General features: G+C 35.0%; 1 protein-coding gene across 3 annotated transcripts in view; it reads left to right on the top strand.

Moving 5' to 3' along the window:
* XPR1 (xenotropic and polytropic retrovirus receptor 1) overlaps nucleotides 1-23,866 on the top strand; it is a 234,292-nt gene that overhangs the window by 201,028 nt on the left and 9,398 nt on the right. For all 3 annotated transcript variants that reach the window (XM_040636319.1, XM_040636318.1, XM_040636320.1), the window contains exons 13-14: nucleotides 13,923-14,089; nucleotides 18,078-18,217. In XM_040636319.1, the coding sequence (XP_040492253.1) occupies nucleotides 13,923-14,089; nucleotides 18,078-18,217 (307 nt within the window). The remainder of the gene's footprint in view (nucleotides 1-13,922; nucleotides 14,090-18,077; nucleotides 18,218-23,866) is intronic.

The following is a 23,866-nucleotide window of genomic DNA, read 5'->3' as shown; positions in this document are numbered from 1 at the left end:
CAGCAGCAGCAAAATTGACATTTTCTGTGATACCATATTACCATGATTTTTCATGGTGTTTGATGAAAAGTGTCTCTGCGGCCACATTTGAAGTAGCAAACACCTTTCTTATTTTTTATATAGGTAAGGTTTTGTTTATTTACTTTGATTCTAGCAGTTCAACAGGTTGGTAATTAGGACCCTAACAGAAGTTTTTGTTTTCTCTTAGTGGAGCTGACTTGCAGCTAAGGTTGGGGTCGTGCACATTAAAAAAACAAAACAAAAAAACAAAACAAAAAAAAAAAACAAGCGTAGGGGGAGTGGTATATTTAGCCATTAAGTCTTTCAGTGTGCCCATGACCTGGTAAGAGTATCCTCAAGTGGGGGGGCGGGCAAGGGGAGTGGTATCACAGTGTTCTGTGGATAGTCCTCTTGCCTTCTGGGGCAGGCAGAAGAAACTTTCCTTCAGTTCTCTTCATCTGTCTACTTTTCTTTTCTTTTCTTTCTTTTTTCTTATTATGTTATGTTAGTCACCATACAGTCCATCATTAGTTTTCGATGTAGTGTACTTTTCTTTCTTTCCATTCCCTCCCCCCTCAAACACAGCCACTGCTGTCTTTTGTCAGAGAGAGCAGCTGGTTCCTCTAGCTGCAGCATGAGTGGCTAGGCAGACCCCTACTCATTGCCTTTACCTTCCACCTCCTCTGCCAAAAAGGTTGTTCTAGCTCACTGCCGGACCAACCAGTGCCTTCTCTGCTACTGCCTGCTCCACTGCCATTTCCCTTACTCCACTGCCTTCTCCATGGTGTAATAAGCCCAATTTCAGAAACATGGATGGATGGATCTCTCAGGTGTGCTGGTATCCTGTGCAGAGGTGCTTTTTTTCGGTAATGGACGTCCGCTTAGTTTTAAATCAAAGGGGAGAGAAAAAGGCAATCGCTGCCATGATGCTGATGTTACTCCACACAGTTTTGATTACTATAGCTGTATGATGTCTTAAAATTGAGTAGACTGATTTCTCCTACTTTATTTTCCCTTTTCAAAATTGTTTTAGCTATTCTAGTTCTTTTGTCTTTCTATATAAATTTTAGAATAGCATGGTCTATATCTACAAAAAGTCTTGCTACAGTGTTATAAGAATTATGTTAAACCTGTATGTCAGTTTATGGAGAGATGATATTTTTACTCTGTTCAGTCTTTTAATCTTTGAATATCTCTCTACATTTATTTAAATCTTTTCTTTCATCAGAATTTTATATTTTTCAGTGTACAAGTCTTTGATGTATGTATTTTTTGAGTGATTATAAAGGATGAGATTGTACTGTTAAATTTTGGTGTCCACGTATTCATTGCTAGTACATAGAAATATGGTTGATTTTTTATATTTATCTTATATACTTTGACCGTGTTGAACTCATTCATTCTCAAAGGGATTTTTTTTTAATGTTTCTTACAATTATCTACATAGACAATCATGTCATCTACAAATGGGGACAGTTTTATTTCTTCCTTTCTAATCTCTATGTCTTTTACTTCCTTTTGTTTTCTTTCTTCACCTTACCGCTCTGGCTTCAGCTTCTAGTACTATGTTGAGTCAGAATGGTGAGAGCAGGTATTCTTGCCTTGTTTCCAATCTTACGAGGAAAACATTCAGTTTTTTACCATAATAAAGTTTCCTCAGCTAATACTGTAGTGTTTTTGCTGAAGCTTTATCAAGTTGAAGAAGTTTCCCCTCTATTTCTATTTCTCTGGATCTTTTGATATGACCCTATAGTTTTTCTTCTAAGCTGTAACCCATTAATATGGTGAATTACAGTATTAACTTTTGAATATTGGATCACCCTTGTGTCTCTGGAATAAACCCCCCTGGTGTTTCATCCCTTTTCTATATTGCAGAAATTCTATTTGCTAATATCTAGTTAAGGATTTTTATGTCTGTATTTATGAGGGATATTTGTACTTTTTTTGGGTGGGGGAAGAGACTGTTTTTTGTTTTGATATAGGTATAAAGCTAATTTCCTAAAATGAATTGGGAAGTTTTCTCTCTTCTAATTTGTGGAAGATTTCTTCTCTGAAAGGTTGATAGGATTCTCCAGTGAAACCATCTGGGCCTAGAGACTTATTTTGGGGTAGTTGTTAAATTACAAATTCAGTTTTCTTAATAGTTATAGCCTATTCAAATTATTATTTTATATTGGGTGAGTTGTGATAGTCTGTGTTTCTTTTTTAGGAATTTGTTCCATTTTATCTAAGTTGTCAGAATTTATGAGTGTGGAGTTATATTCTCTTATTATTCTTTTGATTTCTTCAAGTTTGGTAGTGATAGCCCCTGTTTCTAATTAAGCCCCAATTACCTAATATTGGTAATTTGTGTCTTCTTTCTTTTCTTGTCAGTTGTACTAGAGTTTTGTCAATGGTATTAGTTTTTTCAAGGAAGCTGCTCTTTGTTTCATTGATTTTTCTTTATTTTCCTTTTCAATTTCATTGACTTCTATTCTTTATTATTCCTTCTGTTTGCTTTGGATTTATTTTGTTTTTCTTTTTCTAGGTACTTAAGGTAGGAGTTTAGATTATTGATTTGAGATTTTTTATCTTTTCTAATGTATGCATTTGTATGTATAATATACATATAAGGGTACCATTTCCCTCTCAGCACTGCTGTAGCTGTGTCTCAAAATTTCAATATGTTGTATTTTCATTTCTGTTTAGTTCGGTGTATTTTTAAATTTTCCTTGAGACTTCCTCTTTGATCCATGAATTGTTTAGTAGTGTGTCATTTCGTTTCTAAGTATTTAGAGGTTTTTCTGTCACTGATTTTTTATAGCTTATCTATGTATATGTTCAGTGGACATTTGAATGTATATTGTTGGGTTGAGTGTTTATTAGATCCTATTGGTCGATGATGTTGAGTTCTATATCCTTACTTATTTTCTATCTCTTTGCTCTTCTCTTTTTGTTGTATCACTTCTTGAAGAGGAGAGTTAACATCTCCAACTATAATTGTGGATTTATCAATTTTTTCTTTCCGTTCTATCCGTTTTTGCTACTCTTGTTTGATGTAGATGCAATTAGATTTGCCACATCTTCTTGGTGGATTGACTGTTAGTCATTATATAATACCCCTGTCTCCAGTAATCTTCTTTGCTCTGAAATCTACTTTATTTGATAATAATATGGCCACCTTGCTTTCCTTTGATTGTTTATATTATATATATTTTTTTCCACCTTTTTACTTTTAACTTACCTATATCGTTATATATGAGGTGAGTTTCTTGTAGACAGAATATAATTGGGTTATAGTTTTTAATCCACTCAGTCAGTCTCTTTTAATTGGTATATTTACACCATTGACATTCAGTGTAATTACTGATATTTTTAGAACTTAAAATACGCCATTTTCTTTCTTGGTTTTTGGCTGTCTCTGCTTTTTATTTCTCTGTTTTTACTTGAACAGTTTTAAAGTTATGTTTTGATTTATCTATAGGATTTTTTTAGTGTATCTCTTTGTATAGTTCTTTTAGTGGTTGTTCTAAGTATTTGAATGCAAGTTATTGCAGTGTCCTAGTGTTGTCATTTTACCAGTTTGAGTGACTTATGGAAACTTAACCTCCCTTTACATCTCTTTACCCTCCTCCATTTATAATGTAAGGGTCTTAAATATTTCTTCTACATACATTTAGAGCCATATCTGTCAGTGTTATAATTTTTGCTTTAGCTGTCAAGCATAATTTGGAAAACTCAAGAGGAAAAAGAAAGCCTATTTTATTCCTCTATATTTTTGCTTATTGATTGGGTTCTTTCTTCCTTCTTGGAGTTCTAAGGTTTTTTTCTTGTATTATTTTCTTTCTGTTTAGAGAATTCAGTAACTCTTTTAGAGTAAATCTTCTAACAAATCTTTAGTTTTCCATGTATCTGAGAATGTCTTGATTTCCCCTTCATTTCTTGAGGGATATTTTCATTGAGTGTAAGATTCTGGGTATATAGTTCATTTTTTAGCACTTAGTATTTTGTGTTTTTTCCTTCTAGCCGCCAAAAGATTTATGATGAGAAATCTGCAGTTGTTTATACTGTTTTAACCCTGATAGTTAACCTGTCAGGTTTTTCTTGGCTGCTTTCAAGATGGTTATCTTTTCATTGTCTAGTTTTCAGAAGTTTAATTATCTGTGTTTGGCATGGTTTCTTTACGTTTATTCTAATTGAGCTTTGCTCAGCTTCTTAAATCTGTAGGTTTATGTCTCTTACTAAATTTGGGGAGTTTTCTGCTATTGTTTGTTCAGGTACTTTTTCAGCTCACCCCTCTTTTCTCCTTCTGGGCTCTTTTGACACAAACGTTAGATCATTTAGGCCTTTTATTTCTTTGCTGAGGCTTTCTGTTTTTTTGTTTCAAGCATTTTATAATTGCTCATTAAAGCATTTTTATCATGGCTGATTTGAAATCTTTGTCAAATAATTCCACTATCTCTGTCATCTCCGTTTTAGCATCTCTTATTTTTTTTCATTCAGTTTGAGATCTTCCTGGTTCTAGTGATTTTCAACTGAAATCTGGACATTTTGGATATTATGTTATGAAACGTTGGAGATACATATACACACACTCATATACAAACATACACACACACGCACACACACATCCCTCCGCACCCTTAAGTATCCTTTGATTCAGAACAATTTCTGCTTTTACATGGTAGCATTAGCTGCCACCTAGCAGCCTTGACAGCATCATTTTCTTAGTCACAGATACCAGTGCATTTGTGTGATTATTTAAGTATTTTATTGTATTGTGTCTATTCTTATCAAAATAAGTGGAAATTATGGTAGTACATGTCATTATCATGAAGAAATTTTAATAGAATTAAAACAAAGATGGAAATCATTAGGCGTACAGAAAGCAATTTTTAAGCATCAGTGCCAGCACTCATTCATTTTGAAGACATTACCTATGTTCTGTTGTAAACAGTAAAAACAAAGAATGTTTGTAAGATGTTAGGAATATTATCATTAAAGATTGTGTCTACATGAAAAATGTTCAACAGCACTAGCCAACCGGGAAATACAAATCAAAACCACAGTGAGATACCACCTTACACCAGTTAGAATGGCAAAAATTAACAAGATGGGAAACAGCAAGTTCCTCTTACACTGTTGGTGGGAATGCAAGCTGGTACAGCCACTCTGGAAAACAGTATGGAGGTTCCTCAAGACGTTAAAAATAGAGCTACCCTGCGATCCAGCAATTGCACTACTAGGTTTTACCCCAAAGATAAAGACGTAGTGAAAAGAAGGGACACGTGCACCCCAATGTCTATAGCAGCAATGTCCACAATAGCCAAACTTTGGAAGGAGCCAATATGTCCTTCACCAGATGAATGGATAAAGAAGATGTGGTTCATATATACAATGGAATATTACTCAGCTATCAGAAAGGATGAATACCCACCATTTGCATCAACATGGATAGAGCTGGAGGGGACTGTGCTAAGTGAAATAAGTCAATCAGGTAAAGACAGTTATCATATGATTTCACTCATATGTGAAACATAAGGAATAGTGCGGAGGACCAAAGGGGAAGGGAGGGAAAACTGAATGGGAAGAAATCAGAGAGGGAGACAAACCATGAAAGACTCTGGACTCCAGGAACCAAACTGAGGATTATAGAAGGGAGGGGTGGTGAGGGATGGGGTCACTGGGTGATCGGTATTAAAGAGGGCATGTGTGGTGATGAGCACTGGGTATTATATGCAACTAATGAATCGTTGAACACTACATCAGAAACTAATGATGGGGGCGCCTGGGTGGCTCAGTCATTGGGCATCTGCCTTCGGCTCAGGGCGTGATCCCGGAGTCCTGGGATCGAGCCCCATGTCGGGCTCCTCCGCTGGGAGCCTGCTTCTTCCTCTCCCACTCCCCCTGCTTGTGTTCCCTCTGTCACTGTCTGTCTCTCTCTGTCAAATAAATAAATATAATCTTAAAAAAAAAAAAACTAATGATGTACTATATGCTGGCTAACTGAACATAATTAAAAAAAAAAACCTCATTGCAAAAAAAAATAAAGATTGTGTCTAGGGGTGCTGGGGTGGCTCAGTTGGTTGAGTGTCCAACTCTTGGTTTTGGCTCAGGTCATGATCTCAGGGTCATGAGATTGAGCCCCACGTGGGCATCCCTGCTCATCAGGGAGTTTGCTTGAGATTCTGTTCCTTTCCCTTTCCCTCTTATCTCTCTCCTTGCTCGGTCACACTCTCTTGCTCTCAAATAAATAAATAAATTTTTATTTAAAAAGTTTTATTTTTAGGTCTTAGGAAACAAATTCCTCATAAACATGTATGTCTGTTACTTGACTTTTTCATAGTCAGTTCCCCCCCTTTTTTTAGCGGGGGAGGGGTAGAGGGAAAAGGAGAGAGAGAATCCCTAAGTGGGCTCCACACATAGCACGGAGCCCAACACCAGGCTTAATCCCACAACCCCAACATCATGACCTGAGCCAAAATCAAGTCAGATGCTTAATGGACTGAGCCACCCAGGCGCCCCTCATATTCAGCTTTTTACAAGTTTTCAGGGACTCATTTTATATGAAGTATGCCCAGAAATCATGTTACCTTCCCCAAATCTGTTGGAAGGTAAGGTGTTGTGCAGAAAATTAAAAAATGAGTAAAACACAGCTATTGCCCTCAGTTTAATTTGGCAGATGTTGATTGTTCTTATCACATGGAGTGTAGTCCATAGGCCCTGGAAAAATGCTGACATGATACCTTTCCTAAAAGACATTATAGTCTAATGGAAAAGACAAATAGGTCCATGCACACGCACAATTCACTCTAGTGTAAAGTTAAATTCCTTTTTAAATGCTAGATAGGGTACGGTTTTATAGGAAAGAGAAGAGAAATGTGTATATAATAATAAAAATATAAGCACAGACAAAATGTTTTATGAAAAGAATACCATAAGAAGGGGGAGATGGCCTTTTCTAAACTTACAAGTGTTTTGTCCTTTGCTTTTATTATTAAATTGTTACTTATCTCAGCAATGTTAACTGAAGAACAGGGGTTTATGATAAGTCTTAGGGCTTTTCTCTAGCCTTCAATTCATTTTACCCTCTTTACCTGTAAGGATCACCATGTCTCCTAACTTGAGAAAATTGAGCCTATCAGGAGTCATTTCCCTTCACCTACCTTCTACCTACATACTTATTTAATCCAAATCCATTCTCACTATGTATTTGTCCCAGTCTTGGGTAACACTTTCCCTCCTAAGGGCTCTGACTTCATTTCTTTCTGTCTCTTTCAGGATCTTGCTCTGGCAGTCCTGCTTTTTCTTTTCTAAGTCTTCAATCTCTTCATCATTCCTAGCTCCTTTCCTTCAGCCTGTGTGCATACTCAGGAGTCCCTCACCCTAAAAAGACTTCCTTTGTTTTATTAAGCCATCTGGAATAGTGTTTCTTTTCTCATTCTTACATCTCAGAACAGTAGTTTGCCTGTCCTCACTGTCTGTGTTCCTGTAGCCACAATAACTTTGTATAATAATGTAAACATATTTTAAACCCTTGAAATATATACAAACATTAAAATTTATATTTTGAAAGAGATAAGGAGAAACTAACATTTGAGAGAGCTCTCATTTCTTTGGATCTTTGGTGTAAAGAAACACAGAAAGGATGAATTCAACCAAATTTAGTCAAATGCAGTGTAAATGGAAGACTTCTATTTCTGATTATCTCCTTACCCTTTTCATAGAAGGCACTTGTATTATTTTGGTGGTTCCAAAATGGGTTCAACCACTGTCTTATATATATGTGACTCCCAAATCTGTATCTTAAGCTTCTTATTTCTATTTCTGTTTGTTTCCTGAGCATTTTCCATCTCAGGGTCTCATAGGTACCTTAAAGTCAACATGTTCAAAATTAAACTCTTTTTTTTTTTCCCCCGTTAGCCTTCTTCAGGCCCATGTTGTTTTCTATCTGTGGTTCATGGCCCTGTGCTGCACAGTCATCCAGGTTAAACTATGAGTTGTCCTTGACTCTACCCTTTATCTCACCTCACAGTTCACCAGTTCCTGCCAGTATTAGTCCTGTTTTTCTTTTTTTGCCTGACCTCCCTAAACCTTGTATTTCCACTCAATTTTAGTCCTCATCATTTCTCACTAGGCTACTACTACAGCCTCCTTATTAGAATACCACTTACAGTCCTCACCCCTCCAATTCATCCCCCTTCCTAGCACTGCACTATTTAGTAATATAGTTACTAGGAGCTACGAGGTACATATAACTGTTGAGCACTTGAAATGTGCCTAGGCAAAACTGAGATGTACTGTAAAATACAAAATGGATTTTGAAGACTTATGAAAAAAAGAATCTAAAAGCTCTCATTAATAATTTTATATTATTAAAATAACATTTTAGATTGATTAAATAGACTATATTATTAAAATTAATTTTAGGGGCTTCTGGGTGGCTCCGTTGGTTAAGCACCAGCTCTTGATTTCAGCTCAGATCATGATCTTGGGGCCTTGAGATCTAGCCCCACATTGGGCTCCATGCTGGGCGTGGAGCCTGTTTAGGATTCTCTCTCCCTCTCCCTCTGCCCCTCCCACCGCCATTTGTGTGTGCTCTCTCTCTCTTAAAAAAAATTAATTTTACCTGTTTACCTTTTTTTTTTTTTAAGATCTTATTTATTTGAGAGAGAGAGAGAGAAAGCAAGAGAGCACGAGCAGAGGGGAGGGGCAGAGGGGGAGGGAGAAGCAGACCCCTTGCTGAGCAGGGAGCCCAATTCAGGACTTGATCCCAGGACCCTGGGATCATGGTCTGAGCCAAAGGCAGGTGCTTAACTGACTGAGCCATCCAGGCACCCATCTCTTTGCCTTTTTTAAAATATGGTTACTAGAAACTAATTAATATCACATATGGAACTCTTCCTCCAGTTCTTCATGTGACTGACTCCTCATCACTCAGGTATCAACTTACAGACCTTCTCTGAATACCATCTAAAGAAATTCTACCAGTCTCAGCCCTATTACCATGTTCTTTTTACTTCATGTCACTTTTCACACTGTTCTTTTTACTTCATGTCACTTTTCATTTTGTGAAATTATCTTGTTTATTTGTATATCTGATAATTGTCTACCCCCACTAAATGGTAAGGTTCACAGGGATGGGAAAGTTGCTCATTCGTGAGTAAGATTTCCAACTATGTGCTTAGTATCTAGAACATCTGACATGTAGTACGTGCTCAATCATTGGATGGATGGATGGTTTCTACACTGTTTAACGTGGCTTAAGACTCAGCTTAAGTAGTACCTCCTTCAGGAAGCCTTTTCCTGGCTGTTATCCCTCCTGAAAGCCTGGTTTATTGATTCCTCTGTTATGCACAGTTTTACAGTTGTACTTATACAGTGCCTTTTTGTTTACTTCATATCTCTTCTTTTACCCTTAGCCCTTAGTAGTTCTTCAGTATATCCATCCCCATTCTCTAAAATATGCCTCGTTGCCCAAAAGCATGCACCATGTTTGTTGAATATAGAAATAAAATTTTTCTTTTGAGTTCATGTGAAGTATTATAACTATATAGCAAATAATGCAGCTTATAGTAGTAAACATCTGTTGCATTAATAAATGAATTCCTGTGTAGTATTTTTTTATTATATTAATATAGCAGGGCTGCCTGGGTGACTTGGTTGGTTAAGCATCTGCCTTTGGCTCAGGTCATGATCCCAGGGTCCTGGGAAAATATCACTACCCTAATAACAACTATTTTCCTTAACCCACTTTTTCCTTTTATTTTAATTACACAAGTAAAACATGGATGTGTATATATCACTATAAAAATAAAATTCAAATAATACAGAAATACCTAAAGTTAAAAATGAGTCCCTTTAATAATCTTACTTCCTCCATCAGGAATAGATACCTCTTTTTCTATAAACATAAATTTTATATACAGTATGAAGTAATATATAGTATTTAAATTCCGTTTTTCACATGCCTTAGAAATGTTTTTAATGTTACTTCATGGTTTTATGGAACTGTCTTTTCATTTTAGAGTTGAGATGGACGTAGAGAAACAAAGCTATCTTGTACAAAAAAGTTCCTTGGATAAAGAGTCCCATTTCTAGTTTCTTCATTTATCCTTAGGCCTAATGATTTCCATTTTTGTCTCAATCATTTTAAGATTATGAATTTTCTATAATCACAAAGTTGGAAAGAGGCAAAGTCTAGATTCAGACCCAGATCTTCTTACTTCAAATCCAGTTCTCTTTCCACTTATTGACTCTCTCTGAACTTAAGCTTTCTTAACTATAAAGTGGGAATAATAATGTCTTTCTTGCCTGCTCTTAGGACAAATATGATAATCACCTGTGGAGGTATAATACATGTGACCTCACATTTTAACTAAAACACACTAAAGATCAGGAAAGTATCTATATCCATTTTTAGAGAACCATATTAATCTTGTAATTCAGTGTTTTATGTTTTTTAGGTTATGGGAATAGAACTAAGATGTGCTAGATGCCACACTCATTCATAACTTAGCGTACCTGTGTAGGTTTGGGCTCTGAAAATGGTGTCCAGTCTATTTTATTTGTTTTTTAATTTAATTTCAGATTAGAAACTAGTAAAGTGTTATCAGTGTAGAAAGGTGTTGGTTGAAAAGAAAGCCATTCACTTTCTCTTTACACAATGCCACTTTTTTCGTTTTTAAAATATCTTCCCCAAAATGTGGTTCAAGGATGATTTTCATATATAATTTTTCTGGTTTCTCTCTTAGTATGTTTCCTGATATATTATTATTTTGCTTTATCCCTCCTGTGGTAACCATGGGTACAGAAGTCTAAGAAGCTTATTTTTGTTTTACATTCAGTAGATACCATTATCACAAATATTTCCTGTATGAATTATGCTTCTAACATGACAGGTGCGTAATAGAAGCTTAGGGTAGAATAGCAATGACTTGATTTTCTATGTTTCTGAACATCACTAAAGTGGGCTACCACAGGTAGCCAAGAGAGAATTAGATGTAATTGCTTGCCTAAAGTGATAATATCTTTCTAGTACATCCCCTGAATACCAATAAAGGCAGATTATTTCAGGGAGAAGCACTCCTCATTTGGGAGATGGGAAAGATCAAATAAAGGTAATAATTAAAAAGAGACCAAAATGTAACACGTGTAGACTAGGTGTACACTAATCATTTTTTGGAAAAGTAAGATAAACCATTACTCATTCCAAAATATTCTGTTGAAATACTTGCTTTTTGAAAAGTTAGTAAGGGCTCGTATGCGTTTATAGAAATTTCATGGAAATAATATGAGCTTAGAAAAGGAGGGAGGCCCTTGACCCATTGTACCATTTTAAGAATTACAGTCTAAGAATAGGACTTGTATTAAAATCTAGAACACATTAAAGAAAACTAGCATATTGATTTTTGTTTCCTTATTAATTCCTTTCTTTTGAACTCCCCCCCACAACCTCCTTTCATATAATAATATGAATTTGATTATTTCTTTAGTAATTAGAAAAGAAAATCAGCTTTCAGTAATAACACTTGATATTACCTGTACTTACGTGAGAAATACTCATTTTTTAACCTCTTGCTGAATGTATCTATTACTTTACCCTCATCTCATTACTTTTACTAGCAAACAAAATGATGGTTCATTGTTGTGAAAACTAAATGAGATAATATATATAAAGTGCCTGACTTATAGTAAGCATTCGATTTTTTAAAAAAGAGTTGCAAATATAATTTACAATTAAGTTGCTGTCTTTATCTCTTTGTGTTGATCTTGTTTTGAAAATATGTGAACAGTGTGAATTTTATTAAGATGCTTCATTTGCTTTATTCTTTGCAAACCTTAGTATATAAGTTACAAGGTTTTTTAATGCACTCTTGATGCTAATTATTGAATAATACTACTCAGCTCGACTGTATCTTTCTATAGAATGAAGTAAACATCAGAACATATCCAGCTAAACTAGATAATAAATATTCTGTCAGGACTTTTAAACTGGTAATTTGTGTGTACAGTGTTACAGTATAAATAGTCAACCCAGTTTACTTTTGTTGAAGAAGAGTTTTTATGAAAATAGTTTAAATCTGAAAATGTGTTTATATCTAAGCTTGACTGTTCACTAGTATCACTTTTGGACCATTTAAAAAATATTGGTTTCTATTTCCAACCACTGACTTTCCAGAAGAAGCTGAACAGTGATGTGCTGTTACATGTTTAACAAACCAGCTCTTAGGTAGGAGTAGGGATAGGAGGTACTGATTTGTGTTTGCTGATTTCCATGGTGTAAATACTTCCACTGTAGCCAGTTTAAGCTACTAAGATAATATTGAATGTTGGGAAAAGGTGTATAGTAGCACAGCATTATATAATATTTCCATTATACAGATACAATAAACATAACCTTAAAAAAAGGTTAGTAGCAAAATGTAGTAAAATAATTAGGAAATAATGAATTTTGAGTTTTTATTACCTTTGTTTTTAACATAACTAATTGTAAGTTTATATAATTTACTTTTTTATAACTGTTGAAGTCAGGCCCAAAATGTCTTTTCCAGGCTCATTTTAAATCATACCCATTCTCTTACATCCTTCATATTACACACACACTAGATTTAGATTATTTGCAGCTCCTCAAACTCACCTCGTACTTTCCCACCCTCGTGCCTTTTCATTATCTTCCTTCATCTTTGAATGTCCTTGCCTCATCTGCCTGACTTTTGCAACACTATTTATTTATCCTTCTACAAATAACTCAAATGCTACTTCCTCTTATTTCCTACTGTTGGAAACACTCCCATTCTCCTTGATGTTCTCATAGTGCTTTGTTTATACTTCATTTTGAGTTCAAATTTATCATCAAAAAGAAATGGCTATTTCCACTTACTATATTATAAATTTCTAAAGGGTGCCTTTGAATCATCCTGTACTAACACTTTTAATACCTAAAAATAATTAATAAACACTTGTTTTATAATAGAAAGGACTTTAACTTATTTTAATGGGAAGGATTGTGAATAAGGCATGATACATCCTTTATTTTCTATGCCTTTGGGAAACTAACCAAAATTTAAACTTTTTTGAATTAGATGGTTTGTACCTTTTTTCCTTATAATTCAGGACCATATTAATACCTATATCCTGCACAATAACAGGGAACACAAATAATATCATGATGACTCAAACTTACCAAAGAAAAATTTCATTAGAGAACATATGAAGCAATTGAGTGAAAAATACTAAATTATATAACTACATATGCAGATTATTTTTATTATTCTGGTTTAGTGTACTTTTTAATGTTCCCAGCATTTTATCTATAAACAACCTCTTAAAAAAAGCAAAAATATCATGCTTTGCTTTGTGATTTGAGAGAAATTTGCTTTCATATATGTCCTTAAGGATAATCAGTCTGTTGCTTTCTGGCATTTTATCTGGAATTAAAAGTATCTGATTGCCTTCACAATAAGTATAGAGAAGATCTAAGTATATGAAGGAAATGTCCTAAAGTAAAAACAATCCAAGAATTTCTTGAAGCAAATGTAGCACATTTCTTATTAGTGGTGTTTCATAATTTTTTTTCATCTTTAACCCTAATCTGCCACCTGATGGCAAAAATTAAAATGACATATTTTGTAATACTCAGAACCTCCATTGCAATTATTTGGATTTTTACGTATTCAGCATAGAGCCTCCAAAACTCCAAACACACATTTGTACAAATTTTATATATTTGGTAAATGTTTGATGATTACTTTGTACTTGAGGAGAATAAAAGTTACTATTAACTTCTATTAGACAGCGTTCCTACTAGGGAGGCTTGTTTAAAATCTTACATCCTTTATGGAGCTATATGAAGAATCTGTTTTTTAAATTAGTTTTTTTAATGAGGAATTTTACTTAAATCTAGCAATTTGCTCTTTTACTTTTCCCTTTTCTTTCTTCAGAACGAGGTCACTCAGACACCATGGTATTCTTTTACCTTTGGATCGTGTTTTGTGTCATCAGTTCCTGCTATACCCTCATCTGGGATCTGAAGATGGACTGGGGTCTCTTTGATAAGAATGCTGGAGAAAACACCTTCCTCCGGGAAGAGATTGTATACCCCCAAAAAGTACGTACAAAGAATGCTTGTATTTGTTTTAAAAACAACAACAAATCTAGTGTATATCCAGCTAAATCCTATTATGATGCATACCTAATCCCAACCTAATATATTGAGAAAATGCAACTAATTACCAAAAAATACGAATTCATTCAGTCATCAAAAATGTCAGGTGTTTACTATATGCTGGGCAGTATAGAAAATAAAAACAAAGTTCTGGTTCTCAAAGAGGCCATAAACTATATTAAACAGGTAAATAAATTGCAATATAATGTGATAAAGTCTAGAATACAGGAATAAATAACTTACTATAATTTATGACCTAATTTTGAACATGCAGCTCACTCTCTCACATGCCCTCTTCTCCCCCCTTTGTTTGCCTGGCAAACTCCTGTTCCTCCTTTTTTATTTTAATTTTTTATTTATTTTTAATTGAAGTATAGTTGACACACAGTGTTACATTAGTTTCAAGTGTACAACGTAGTGATTCAACACTCTATGTTATGCTACACTCAAAAGTGTAACTACCACCTGTCACCATACAGCACTGTTTCAGTACCATTGTATATATATTCCCTGTGCTGTACTTTTCATCCCAGTGACTTATTCCATAACTGGAAGCCTGTATCCTTCCACTCCCCTTCACCCATTGTGCCCATTCCTTTACCCCCCTCCACCCTTCTGGCAACCGTCAGTTTGTTATGTGTATTTATGGGTCTGTTTCTACTTTTTGTTTATTAATGTGTTTTTTAGATTCCACATATAAGTGAAATCATATGGTATTTGTCTTTCTCTTCTGACTTATTTCACTTAGCATTGTGCCTCCTAGGTCCATTCATGTTGTTGCAAATGATAACATCTCATCCTTTTTCTATAGCTGAGTAATATTGTCCATTGTATATATATATATGCATCTTCTTTATTCATTCATCTATCAATGGACACTTGGATTGCTTCCATATCTTGGCTGTTGTAAATAATGCTACAGTAAAACAAAGGAGTGCAGATCTTTTAGAATTATGGTTTTTGTTTTCTTTGGGTAAATACCCAGTTGTGGAATTACTGGATCATATGGTAGTTCTATTTCTTTTTCTTTATACTATTTTCCACAGTGACTACACCAATTACATTCCCACCAACAGTGCATGAGGGTTCCTTTTTCCTCTCCAGTTCCTCCTTTTTTATATTTTTCTAAGCATATTTAGCCATTTGTCCTAATCCCATTTTACCCTCTACAAATTTCTGTTATAGCAGTTATCACATTGTATCTGCTTAGGTATCCATATGCCTCACTGCCCAGCATAGTTCCTAGCATATAGTAGACTTAATATTTGTGGAATAACTGAATAAATACTTGACTGAAAAAGCAGTGCTGTGAAAGCACAGAGGAAAGGAAGTCCCTGACTCTCCTTTGATGAATCAGGAAGGCTTCTGTTTTCATTTATTTCAACGAATTTTTGTTAAAGTGCCAATTTAGTCTGAAAATATATGGATTATTTCTTAGGAATTATTTACATAAAAGGATAAGAGAGCCTAAATTAAAAAGTCAATAGACCAAGAGTATCATTATTTAGATAAAGAAATTAAACAATGAACTAGGAATCCTGGCAAGTGAACTCTGATCTCAGATGTCTAGCTACATAACTTTAGGCAATTGTCCTGTAGTGCATTCTCTTCTACTGGATTATCTCTTGATCCTTTCCCAGTTCTAAAATTCTGTGATGAGGAGGAATGTCTAGATTGGGTCACTAATACTTCATACTATGTCAGAATGTCACCAGTACTTCAAAACTGCACTTTGAAAAGTGTGTGAATATGTAATATTCAGTTGGTGAATAGGGAAGGCTGTTTTATTCAAGTGTGAGGACTAAAGATAGATGGTAGGAGAGTGGATACAAAGAATGATATGTAGGGTAACTTCAGATAAGCAAATGAAGACAGGAGGATATTAATTTACACTGACCTTTTTTTTTAACGTAAGCTATAGCAATAATCCCAATGTGCAAATTTAGAATATATGACCAAGGCACTAGACATAGCTTTATAAATCTCATTTGAAAAGAAAATCAGGGGGCATCTCAGTTGTTAGAGTATGCCACTCTTGATCTCAGGGTTGTAGGTTCAAGCCTCACATTGGGTGTAGAAATTACTTTAAAAAACATTTTTTTTTTAAAGAAAGAAAATCAGTAATGTTAAGTACAAGTCAGAGAGCAGACATGAACTCAGGTAAATGATGGTCCTTTTGTGCTCACCAAATGTTATGCCTTTTTGCTCCTTATATTCTTGCCTTACTGAGCAATATAATACATTTGCTTCTCATGCTGATTGCTTAGATGAATTGTTCATATTTTTATATAAATGTCAATCCATGCCTCCTTTTAAATAGTTCTAACTTACTGGCTTCTATGTAGTGAAATTAGTGAATAGAGTTTTTCATTCAGTTTCCTTATTGCATATTTTCATGACCCTAGGAAATACAGTATATGGTTTCCTAGTTTATAATTTGCAAATTTATAAGAAAAATGTTCTGCTAGATCCCACATCCCATTTAATCTTAAAAAGACAAATATTGGAAAAAAATTCATTCTATTTGAAAAGGGAAAAAAAGCTATTGGTGGAATCCAGTGGAGCTTCATTTAAAAATTAAGAACACAGTTAAATGAATCTTAAAATCAGCTCCTAGGGTTTAACAGTGCATATTGCTGAGCACCACATCCGGATCCAGGAAGTATTTTTGTTATCTCCATATTAAAACTTAATTTTTCTCTGTCTCTTGACCTCATATTAAGTGTATTCCTCCCAAGACTTTCACATTTTTGGTAACATCAGCTCCCACATAGTCAACTGTGGATCATTTTAAAGACTGACTCTTAAAGTAACATGAAATTGCAGTTCTTCACTGAAGCCTAATAATGAGTTCACTAGATGTGAATTTATTCAAAAGCTGCGTGATCACTGTATTGGATGGATGGGGGAAGGGACAGGGAAGTATGTAAATATGTTAAATTCTTCATAAAATTTATCCTAATCAACAGTGGATAACATCTCCAATTCATTAATCAAGATATGGCAATATACACACATTATTTAGAAATATGAAGGATAAATACTAGGAAAGATAGCTACAAATTCTGAAATTATTTCCCTAGAGAATGTGAGAAGAGAAGGTGGCAAGGGGACTGCTCTTTTTTCATTACTAGCCTTCTAACATGACCAGTATTCTTTTGTTAAATTTTGTAAAAAAAATAATAAATGCGATAGTGTAAATACATGGCAGTTCTAGTTTCCAAAAGATGTCACAATGTTTAAATACATATATTTAAAGAGCTGATTATCCAGAGATTAATAACAAACAAATCCATGAATTACAGTTCTAATCTATTGGCAATTTGTGTACTTAAAACTTTTGCTAAAAGTGGATTCCTAAATAGTGGGTATTGGTACCTGAAAGAATTTGAATGCTGTCTTTCCCACGTAAAAATAAAACGTTCCTTAAATTTAACCCATGTTTGTGATATCCAAGCTTCATGTCATTTAATGACCTCGAAAACAAGGTAAAGCTCCTTCAAATGCGGAATAAGGCAATTTGAGAATAAAAGTGCAAATAACACAGTTAATTAATCTGCTAATCTTTTTGCTCTTGAGTATTAGCATATGATGTACACATTAATATATAATCTCAGTCAGATCAAGGATCTCATCTGGTTTATATTTCTGGAGTTTAGAAGAGAGCCTGGCATACAGTATGAGAATAAAATATATTTGTTAAGTGATTAATGAAATTCAATAAAACTTCATTTTGATATTGCACTACTTAAGAAAGAAACTAAATTGGAGAGATCTTTCTAAAATAGAAAATAAAATAAAAGTAAAACCATTTTTCTTCTTTAACCTGTGTTTGTTGATGGGACATATGTGAGTCTTGTTGCTGTGATAGGTGTGCTTATTTGTGAGAAACATAATGGTAAGTGTACTCAATTTGCTTATTATTCCTTAGGCCTATTACTACTGTGCCATCATAGAGGATGTGATTCTGCGCTTTGCTTGGACTGTCCAAATCTCAATTACCTCCATGACATTGTCGCCTCATTCTGGGGACATCATTGCTACTGTCTTTGCTCCCCTTGAGGTTTTCCGGTAAGCAAACTACCAAAAAGTCTATCAAAAAAATTTTTCCCTAGAAGACATCCAGTACTTACAAATTAGAATTTATTAAAACTTAAACTTGAAAGGCTTAAATTTTCCAACTTTTCTCAAACTTCTTATTAGCCTTAGAGTTGGAAAATCCTTCTTGAAGGTCTAAGAGGTTAATTCTTACAAAGTTAAAAGTACTACTAATGATGGCTTAGAAGCTTTTTTTAGAATTGGGCTCCATTAGAAGGGTCATGAGTGGAAATTGGGAGGTAAAAAGTCTTAGAACAGAAATTAAAATAAAAACCTTTTGAGAATCATTATTTGCAATTTGACATTCTGGGATGTTCAGGCAGCTTTTTCACTGGAAACAAAGGAAATGCCAGAGGAATTATGTTTTAAATCTTCCTAAAGACATCAGTGATCTAACAAGATAGCCTAAAATCTAAGTAAAAGCAGGTACCCCAAGGTAAGCAAAGCATTAAAGCTAATTTTGCACTAAAGAAATTTGCCAAACCTAGAGACTTTGAGATTCAGTTGTGATAACAAGTTAAAGTTTGTTTGACCTCATATCATAGCTTGAAAATATATAAAACAAAAGTTGATGTTGCTAAAATGTAGAAGTAAATAAATTTACAATTTTAGAGAAAGATTTTAACATACTTTTCTCAGTAATAAACAGAGTCCAGTTAACCAGCTTGACCTCATTGACATATATGGAGCACTGCATTCAACAACTAAATACACATTCTTTTATTTGCATGTAGAACGTTTACCAAAATTAATCACATGCTGGACCGTAAAGTAAGTTTCAACAAATTTCAGAGGATTAAAATCAAAAAAAGATAATCTGAGAATCCTCAAATGTTTAGAAATCAAGCAGTATATGTCTAAATAACCCATGGGTCAAAGTTGAAATCGTAATGGAAATTTTAAAATATTTTGAACATAATGAAACTGATAATGTGACAAAAGAAAATGCAGGTTAAAGCCATGCTTAGAGGGCAATATATAGCTTTAAATGTATACATTGGAAAAATAAACAGCTTCAAAAAAATTTTAAAACAGCAAATCAAATCCAAATGAAAGTAGAAAGAAGGAAATATAAAGAACAGAGATTAGTGGAATAGAAAACATAAAGTAGAGAAAATTAACATGCCAAAGTAAGTTCTTTTAAAGTGAATAAAATTGATAAAATGTCTAAATATGACCGATGGAGCAAAAAAGAAAAGCACAAGTTACAAATAACAAAGATCCTCAAGATATTCTTTTAGAAGTGTAATATGAGGGGTGCCTGGGTAGCTCAGTCAGTTAAGCATCTGACTCTTGATTTCAGCTCAGGTCATGATCTTGGGGTTTTGAGATCGAGCCCTGCATCTGGCTCCATGCTAGTCATGGAGCTTGCTTAAGATTTTCTCTGTCTCCCTCTCTCTCTACCCCTTCCTCTTCTCCCCCTTCCCCTTCTCTTAAAAAAAAAAAAAAAAGGAATAGAATGATATTATGAGCAACTTTATGCCAATAAAATAAAAAATTTAGATGGAATGGACAAATTCCTTGAAAAGCACTGTTTATTAAAACCAATAAAGAGATAGATATTAAGGAGGGCAACATGATGAGCACTGGGTATCATGTAAGACTGGTGAATCACTGAACTCTACCTCTGAAACTGATAATACACTATATGTTAATTAATTGAATTTAAATAAAAATAAATAAAACCAATAAAGAAGAAATCGATAATCCGATAGGTTTTTATCTATTAAAGAAATTATATTCATATTAAAATCCTTCTCACAAGGGGGGGTGCCTGGGTGGCTCAGTAAGTTAAGCATCCAACTTGATTTCAGCTCAGGGTCATAACCTCAAGATCATGAGGTGAAGCCCACATCGGCTGTGTGCTCAGCAAGGGGTCTGCTTGAGATTCTCTCCCTTTCCCTCTGCCCCCCCCAACATGTGCATGCATGCACGTTTTCTCTCTCTCTCTCTCTCTCTAAAATAAATAAATATTTTTTAAAAAATCCTTCTCACAAGGAAAACTGTAGGCCCAGGGAATTCCTCCAAATATATGAGGAGGAAATATCAGTTGTACGTAAAACTCTTCCAGAGGAGAGAGGCAATTAAAGGAACACTTCCCAGTTCATTTTATGCAACCAGTGTGGCTTTGATATCTAAAACTACGAGGACATTCCAGGAAAGACCAACCAGTCTGCCTCATATAGAGAAATGCAAAACTCCTGACAAAAATATTAGCTAATGAATCCAACAACATATAAAAAGCATAATACATGACAGCCAAGTTAGTTTCATTCTAGGAATGTGAGATTTAATATTCAAAAATCATTTAACATTTAAAAATTAATCTGTGTTAATTCACCACATTAATAGAATAAAGGGGGAAAATCCTTCATGTGTGTAGAAAACACCATTGAGAAAAGTCAGTACATGTACAAAAAAATAAGATCATATATAATGGTAAAACACTGTAAGCTCTCCCGTGAGATCAGGAATGAGATTATTATGCATGTTGTCACTTCATTTTAACATCATGCTGCAAGTATAGCTAGTGTAGTGGAGGGTGGGGAGGAGACAGTGTAAGAAGTAGAAAGGAGGGGCACCTGGGTGGCGAAGTCTGTTAAGCGTCCAACTCTTGGTTTCAGTTTAGGTTATGATCTCAGAGTTGAGAGATCAAGCCCTGTGCTGGACTCTGAGCACAATCTGCTTGAGATTCTTTCTCCCTCTCCTTCTGCCCCTCACCCCAGCTTCCTTGCATGCACGCTCTCTCTCTCTCTCAAATAAATCTTTAAAAAAAAAAAAGAATTAGGAAAAACTAAAACTAATTATTCGTCCGTGACATGATTGTATATGCAGAAAATTCAAAAGAATTTACAAATATGCTATTAGAATAAATGTACTGTGTCCCTGAATAAAAGGTCAATATAAATAAAAATTTAATGTTCTAAAAAACAGTCCCAAATAACTAGAAAATGAAATCTTAAAAAAACACACCATTTTGAATAGCATCAGAATATATCATATACCTAGGAATAAATTTAATGAATGATTATGTGTACAAAAATTGACAAGCCAGTTCTATAATTTATATGGAAACAGGATGAAGAATAGCCAATACTGGGAGTGCCTGGGTGACACAGTCGGTTGAGCGTCCAACTCTTGGTTTTGGCTCAGGTTTGATCTTATGGTTGTGAGATCGAACCCTGCCTTGGGCTTTGTGCTCAGTGTGGAGTCTGCTTGGGTTTCTTTCTCCCTCTCCCTCTGTCCCCCCACCCCCCGCTGACTTGCGCTCTCTCTAAAAATAAATGAATAAAATCTTTAAAAAAAAATAGAATAGCCAAGACTATGCTGAAAAGAAAAAAGTTAAAGGACTTATACTCTCAAATATCAAGACTTACTATATAGCTACAGTGATCAAGACAGTGCCTGGTATTAGTGAAAGAATAGACAAGTAGTCCACTGGAACAGAATAGGGAGTCCAGAAACAGACCCACACACACACTGACACTACCTGGTTTATGACAAAGGTGGTTAAATAACGGTGTAGAAAAAGAGGTTCTTTAATAAATGATATTGAGCCAACTGGATATTCGTATGGGGAGAAGAAAGTGAATCTTGACTCTTACTGTATACTGCATACACAATCAATTCCAGGTGGATTGCAGAACTAAATATGAAAGGTAAATTAATAAATAAACTCTCTAGAGCATAGGAGGGCACTATGAAGGCAGCTTTCAGTGTGTGATAACACTACATTTTTTATTTCTGAGTGGTAATTACACAGTGTGGTCACTTTATAATAATCAAGTTGCCCACTTAATGATTTGCACAATTTTGTATATCTGTGTAATACTTTAAATGCTTATTTAAAAAAAAGCAGCCTAAAAGAAAGGATTGTCAAAGAAGTGGCAGTTAGGTTGACTGCTGACTTCTCAACAGTAACAATGAAAATCAGAAGTCATTAAAATGATATTTTCAGTGTGCTGAAAGAAAATAACAGTCTACCTAGAACTCTTTCTCCATGGAAAATATCTTTCACAAATGAAAATGAACTAAAGATATTTTCAGACATGTTCATAGCATTCCTCTGAGTCAGGATGGGCACACCTCTCACAATAGTCTTATAAAATAAGATACAACCTGTAAACATTAAGATAAACTTGAAAGATCAAGGTTGAATCTGGAAATAGTATACTTGTTGCTCTTAGTGCCCTTTCCCAATCATGTGCCAACCCTCTTCTTCACTTTCCCAAATGTCTAGGTAGGACCTGAGACTCTTCATCACTACAAGACCTACTCCCCTCCCACTTCTCTCTCTTCCACATACGATGCTGCTTTATGAATTAAAAAAAAATTTTTTTCTCATAAAGAAAAAAATTCACTTTTTAAATTCTTTTTTTTTTTTTTAAGATTTTATTTATTTATTTGACAGAGAGAGACACAGCCAGTGAGAGAGGGAACACAAGCAGGGGGAGTGGGAGAGGAAGAAGCAGGCTTCCAGTGGAGGAGCCTGATGCGGGGCTCGATCCCAGAACGCCAGGATCACGCCCTGAGCCAAAGGCAGACAACTGAGCCACCCAGGCTCCCCCAGTTCTTAAATTCTTGATTATTTCATTTCTCCTTTAAAAATTATTGGCTTATGGGGCGCCTGGGTAGCGCAGTCGTTAAAGCGTCTGCCTTCGGCTCAGGGCGTGATCCCGGCGTTCCGGGATCGAGTCCCACATCGGGCTCCTCTGCTGGGAGCCTGCTTCTTCCTCTCTCACTCGCCTGCTGTGTTCCCTCTCTCACTGGCTGTCTCTCTGTCACATAAATAAATAAAATCTTAAAAAAATAATAATAAAAATAAAAATAAAAATTATTGGCTTAATAGTAGAATCAGATGTTCTATCATCCATAAAAAACAAAAGCAAAAAGCCTCCTTTGAATCTACTTTCCTCCTCCAACTCTTCCCCGTTTCTGTCTCCTTTACAGCAGAATTCTTCAAAAGATGTCTGTACTTGGTATCTCCACTGTCTCACTCCTCCCCATTCTCCCTTTAATTCAACTCAAATCTTTTTCCCCAATACTCAAACTAAATTGCTTTTGTTAATAATCTACGATAACAACAGTAATAATAACAATAATAGCAGACACTTATGTATTGCCCACTATGTGCCTGGCACTGTTCTGAGCTCTTTACCTGTATTAACTTATGAATCCTCACAATAATGTTATGAGGTAGATACTATTAACTATCCCATTTTGCTGACGCCACTGAAGTCTAGGTTAAGTAACTCCTCCAAGGTCGTTACACCTAGTAAATGGTGGAGTCATGATTTGAATCTAGACGGTCTTTCAGAATCTGTGTTCTGCCTCTCCGTTTTGCCAAATCCAGCAGTCATTCTCTGTACCTACCTTACTTTACCTCTCAGAAAAGCACTTTTTTCACTTCATTTCTCAGAAGCTGTACCCTTCCATCTTCCTAGCTATTCCTTCTCAATTCCTTCACTGGTTCTTCCTCCTCTTCGCAGATGGTAAATGTTGGAGTGTTCCAGCGTTTAAACCCCTGCCCACTTCTTTCTTCCACTTCTATTATTCCTAACCCCATGACTTGTGCAGTTCTCCAGCCCTAGACTCTCCCTAGAACTGCAGACACATATCCAT

This window comes from Ursus maritimus, unplaced genomic scaffold (assembly GCF_017311325.1).
Source record: "Ursus maritimus isolate PB19 unplaced genomic scaffold, ASM1731132v1 scaffold_2, whole genome shotgun sequence".
NCBI lineage: Eukaryota > Metazoa > Chordata > Mammalia > Carnivora > Ursidae > Ursus > Ursus maritimus.
This window is presented reverse-complemented; position numbering and strand designations above follow the sequence as displayed.